General features: G+C 30.4%; 1 protein-coding gene across 1 annotated transcript; it reads right to left on the bottom strand.

The window, feature by feature from the left end:
* Positions 1-2,525: 2,525 nt before the first annotated feature.
* LOC149543362 (uncharacterized) lies at positions 2,526-4,220 on the bottom strand. The gene is made up of 2 exons (XM_089796278.1): positions 3,926-4,220; positions 2,526-3,781 (listed from the first exon to the last, which is right to left on the bottom strand). Exon 2 carries the CDS (start codon positions 3,772-3,774, stop codon positions 3,187-3,189), a length of 588 nt encoding a protein of 195 aa, XP_089652404.1. The 5' UTR covers positions 3,775-3,781; positions 3,926-4,220; the 3' UTR covers positions 2,526-3,186.
* Positions 4,221-4,963: the final 743 nt, after the last annotated feature.

Here is a 4,963-nt window from a genome sequence, read left to right as displayed (position 1 = left end):
ATATGTATATATGTATGTATGTATGTACGTATATATACATGTACATACATACATATGTATATGTATATACATGTATACATGCATACATACATACATATACATATACATATATACACACACATAAGTGATGGATTGATAATGGTAATTTTCTTTTCAGCTCAAATGTTTTTTTGTTTTATTTACTAAATAACTATACTAAGGGTGGTGATAGTTCTATTCTGGAACTTATTTGTTTGGAAGTATAAAACTAGTATTGGTTAGGTTTATTGGGAGGTAACATCTGGTTGATCCTTCAGCCTTTTTGTACTTTGGGGTCAGGCCCCCATCCTTCTAGTTGCTATCTAATACTTCAAAAACATATAAATATGGATAAATAATTATATAATATAAAATTAAATTAATATAAATATAAGTTTAACTATACAATGTTTATATAACAACATAAATATAATATATATATATATATATATATATATATATATATATATATATATATATATATATATCTATTATAAAGTGATATGAATATAATATTCTAAATATAAATATGAAATTATACAATATAATAAAATAATTTTAATAGTGTAGTCTATGTAGAAAAGAAAACAAAAAATTCAATTATTATAACTCAACTCTTATAAGAAAACCTAAACCCTTAATATTTTTACATCAATACAAATAAAAATGTCAAATATTTTTAACATTTTAAAAATATCATTAAATCAAATTATAAATTCGAGAAAAGGGCTTATATGGTTAAATTGTTTTGATTAGTGAAAATTATAAGAGAAAATTCTGATTGGCTCTTTAAGAACATTTAACTTCACGGGTAGACCAAGGGCTTATCGACAATAAATGACTACTATTAAAATTGGTACTATTATACTACATTATGCATGAATCTTGAGCTCAATCTTGAATGTGCCCACTATGAAACATTTAATATTGATGATATTTTATTATAATAGCACACCTACATAATATCAATATTCTAGTACATACTATATTTTCTTAAATGTAGACTAATTATCTTATCTCAATAATTAACAAATTTTAATCTATAATTGATTTTAAATGATAATCACCTACTTACATTCAACTGCACTAAAATTTTCACAATATGAAAACTAAAATATTTTAGAAAATATATAGAAAGATGCAATAAAATTATTAAATGCACATTGTATCTTTTAGAAGTGCAAATGTATATAATAAGTGCATAAGATTTTTCATTTTTAAATTATAAATAATCTAACCAACCACTTCGATGTTTATCTTTTTGTTTTCAGTCTTTTATTTAATGTCCTCATTCTTGATCATATTTGTGTATGAGAAGAAAAAATAAGAATGTTCAATGTGATAAATTTCATATAAAGAAGAATACATAATAGATACAAAGAGCGAGTTGTATAACTACAATTAGTACACCATAACTAGTAGGTATATAGTTCCTGATTAAATAATAGAATATAGAGCTATTGGATTAACATTTTCAACATTTTTTTTTCTTTATCACATTATTCTTGTGAATGCACCTTTAGAAACTAAACTCTTAGTTAACCAAAGACCCTACCTTAATAGCCATATTACAAAACTATATGATCACATGAAAGAATATACAATTTTAAAAACATCATTCTCTAAAAAAAATTGCAAGTTATTTCAAATTCTACAATGACATTAAATTGAAATTCAAGAAAGAAACTATAGCAAAAAAATCTACTAATTTAAGAGACATTTTAAATTGAGAAGCTAACTTTTTGAGATGATGGAATTTATTCCATAATCCAATTTTACTAGCCACCAATTCATGGCTAGCTAATATTATGTAAAATAGAACAATACAAATAATGAAAAATATCACTAAGTGAAGAAAATGAAGACCTAACAAAGGAATAATATGTATAACACAATTTTTGTTTTAGTGAATTGATAGAACTATACAATGCTCTAGAATTTGTGAAATATCTATAATCCTTGAAATATGGAAAAGTGTGAGAAGACAAAAATTCATAAGGGGGATATAGAGGGTCTTAATAATTCTAAAAAATTTAATCATAGAAAAATTGTTGATTAGAAAAAGGTAAAATACAATATCATTGATTAGTCTACTATATAGATGAAGAAATGAATATTAATATCTTAGTTTTACAATATTTTAAAACAATAAAGTCAATAACAATAGATAAAATAATACAACAAAGCTTGAGTAGAACATATAATTGAATATAAGATTGATAGGTAAGATAAATAAGTCTTACAGATAAGCTATAAGCTAAAAGTTGAGAAGAAACAATATCACTAAAAGATATTAAAATATATGAAAAATAGATTAAGATTTATAATGAGTAACAATAGATTATGAAGTAATATAACAGTAAAAGTGAAACCCGTCATTATATTCCATCCTTTGTGCTGGCTTAAGAAACATAGAAAAAGTTAGCTGACCGAGACTAGGTCGAGAATTAAGTGACAAATATGAAGAGAGCTTACAGGAACTGAGCAATAGAAGAGTCCTTGTAAAATAAAATGATGGAAGTAACAGAAATTGATTATTTTATATAGAATAGGAGTAACACTTGGGAAACATACAAATATACTAATGATACCTTTACCTTAGGTGCAAAAGGGATGTGTCATTAAAAGTAAAATTCAGGAACGTCTCAAGAATTGAGGAGATAAAAGTCTATCTAACATATGCTGGATTGTTACAAGTTTAGACTTCAAATGCACACTGCTCATGCAAACAAAAAACTTGAAAACGAGACAGTTCACAAGCTATTGGGACACATATTTACATGTGAAGGAGCTAAGACTTGAGCTTATTAAGAAGATTGCAGAAGATTGATAGCCTTGGTGGGAGCAGCAGCAATTTACCTTGTTGAAAGAGAGATAATTTTTCAATCTAAAACAGGCCGTGGGATCGCCAAATGGATGAAGCCACGAGACCTCAAAACTTCTTCATTACCCCCTTCTTCAGATTTACTAGTATCCATTGAGCTATTTGTTGAGCATCCATCATTAGACTGAAAAGAGGTTGAAATGGGTTGATTTGTAGCTGACGAAGTACTAAAAGTATTTGAGATAGGGTCACAACATCATTAGTCTGAAAAAAGGTTGAAATGGGTTGATTTGTAGCTGACGAAGTACTAAAAGTATTTGAGATAAGGTCACAGACTCTGGAATTCAGCTGGAATTCAGCTTGGATCCATATAATGGTTCTTCCAGTTTACCTATAGCAGTTTGTGCATTACTTATAAGCCAATCTAGGGCTTTGCTCGGATGCTTATATCCTAATCTGTACTGTACCTCATAAACATTAACAGCAGTAAAAGGAGACAATCTCACCCTTGTGTCCTTAGGTCCTCTTGCAGTATTGACTTTACTAGCCCGATACTTAGTTCCAGACAAAAGTCTCATTGATTTCGAAGAAGGAGCAAATGATAAATCCTTACCTATCTGAATACCAGTAGCCCTTTTTCTTCGTTTGGATTCACTAGAGACCCCATGACTCAAGGCATATTGGCTTTCGGTAGTTTTAGCAGAGCAGCTCTTTAGCTTTTTCTCAGGACAAATCTCATCAAAATCCTTAACAGAAGCCATTGCTCTTACACCATATAAAAGATCTGATCCCAGACATGTCCCTGCGGAAAAGTTCTTAAAATGTGTATAACCTTCATAAGATTGGTAAGCTTCTACACTGTCGCTAGGAAAGATTTCATCATCAGCTATAGAAATGGGTTTGTCCCACAATCCTCCAATGTTTATCAGCATTGCTATTCTATGCAAACAGGAATTAAATAGATTGTAAACAAGATAGATCTATAGTTTGCCTTGGATAAATAGTAGCACTCAAAACGGAATAAGTCTGGAAAAAGGAAAACCCTAATCAAAGTAAAACCTACAAAGTAGCATGAATACATACCTGGGTATGACTTTTTTCACAAGATTAGAGTTTGGGTAGGTCCTTTCAATGTGCCTGCAGCATCTGTCCAGTCATAGAACTTACACCTTCTATAAATAGAACCAGATCTATACTTTAAAAAGCATCCTTCTCTACAAAAGGAAATATGATATTTTCCTTTTGTTCGCGAGATGCATTAGTAGATCCCTCGTCTGTGCCTTCAGATTTCTAAGGATATTTTAACGAGTACCATATCAAATACAATCGATCCACAAATCTTGCTGCTCTATCAAGAAACGTGTGGAACTGCAACCCTAAAAAGAAAGGAAATGAAAGGGGTATCTAGACAATAACACATTAAATTTGTTATGCCCAAACCCTATATGCCTAGAAAACATCATACGTGTCATCTGAGATATGAAAAATGATGACGACATGACTGAACTCGACCATTGTTAATCAATTCACCTTCCCATCATGTAGAAAGGTGACTTTCATGAACATACTCTTTATTTTTCAGAGTCAGATTCTGCAACTTACAAAACTTTTTAACATCTGGTGCGATTATGGCCAATATTCCTTAATGTTTGGAGGATTCGTTCCTTTAACAGTTTTCTTCCTGTACGAATTCTCTAATCACACGTAGATTCACAGGCTCGCTTAGTACTCCAATTTGTTTACTAGCTGTGCTTGTGTCGAAAAGAAAACCTAATCTTGAGATATGTAGTTAACAGCATCTAGGCTTGAGTTTTAGCCATTACAAAAACATGAAAGCCCACGCCTGTCGGGTTTCACCTATCATCGTGCTTCGCGTATTTTAAGGGCTCAAATTTTTGTATGAAAACCACCAATAATTCAATCGTATAATCGTATATACACAAATCTAAACTAACCCAGATTAAGATAATGAATGCAAATGTAGCTTTTCCAAATTTGTATTTCCATCCCCCGTACCTGTCCATCTCTGCGTACAATCAGTCGTACAAGCTCGCACCAAATTTGTTCACGAGTCTTATTATCCTTTGTGGACCACTACCTATAACCAAAAAGGGCCTGTTT

Source organism: Cupressus sempervirens, chromosome 8 (genome assembly GCF_028749045.1).
Source record: "Cupressus sempervirens isolate cs-2001-9-10 chromosome 8, ASM2874904v1, whole genome shotgun sequence".
Lineage (NCBI taxonomy): Eukaryota > Viridiplantae > Streptophyta > Pinopsida > Cupressales > Cupressaceae > Cupressus > Cupressus sempervirens.
Note: the sequence above shows the minus strand (reverse complement) of the source record. Positions and strands in the feature narration are given on the sequence as shown.

Coding starts and splice junctions, on each gene's coding strand:
- LOC149543362 (XM_089796278.1), bottom strand. CDS start 3,774: ATGCTGATAAACATTGGAGGATTGTGGGACAAACCCATTTCTATAGCT.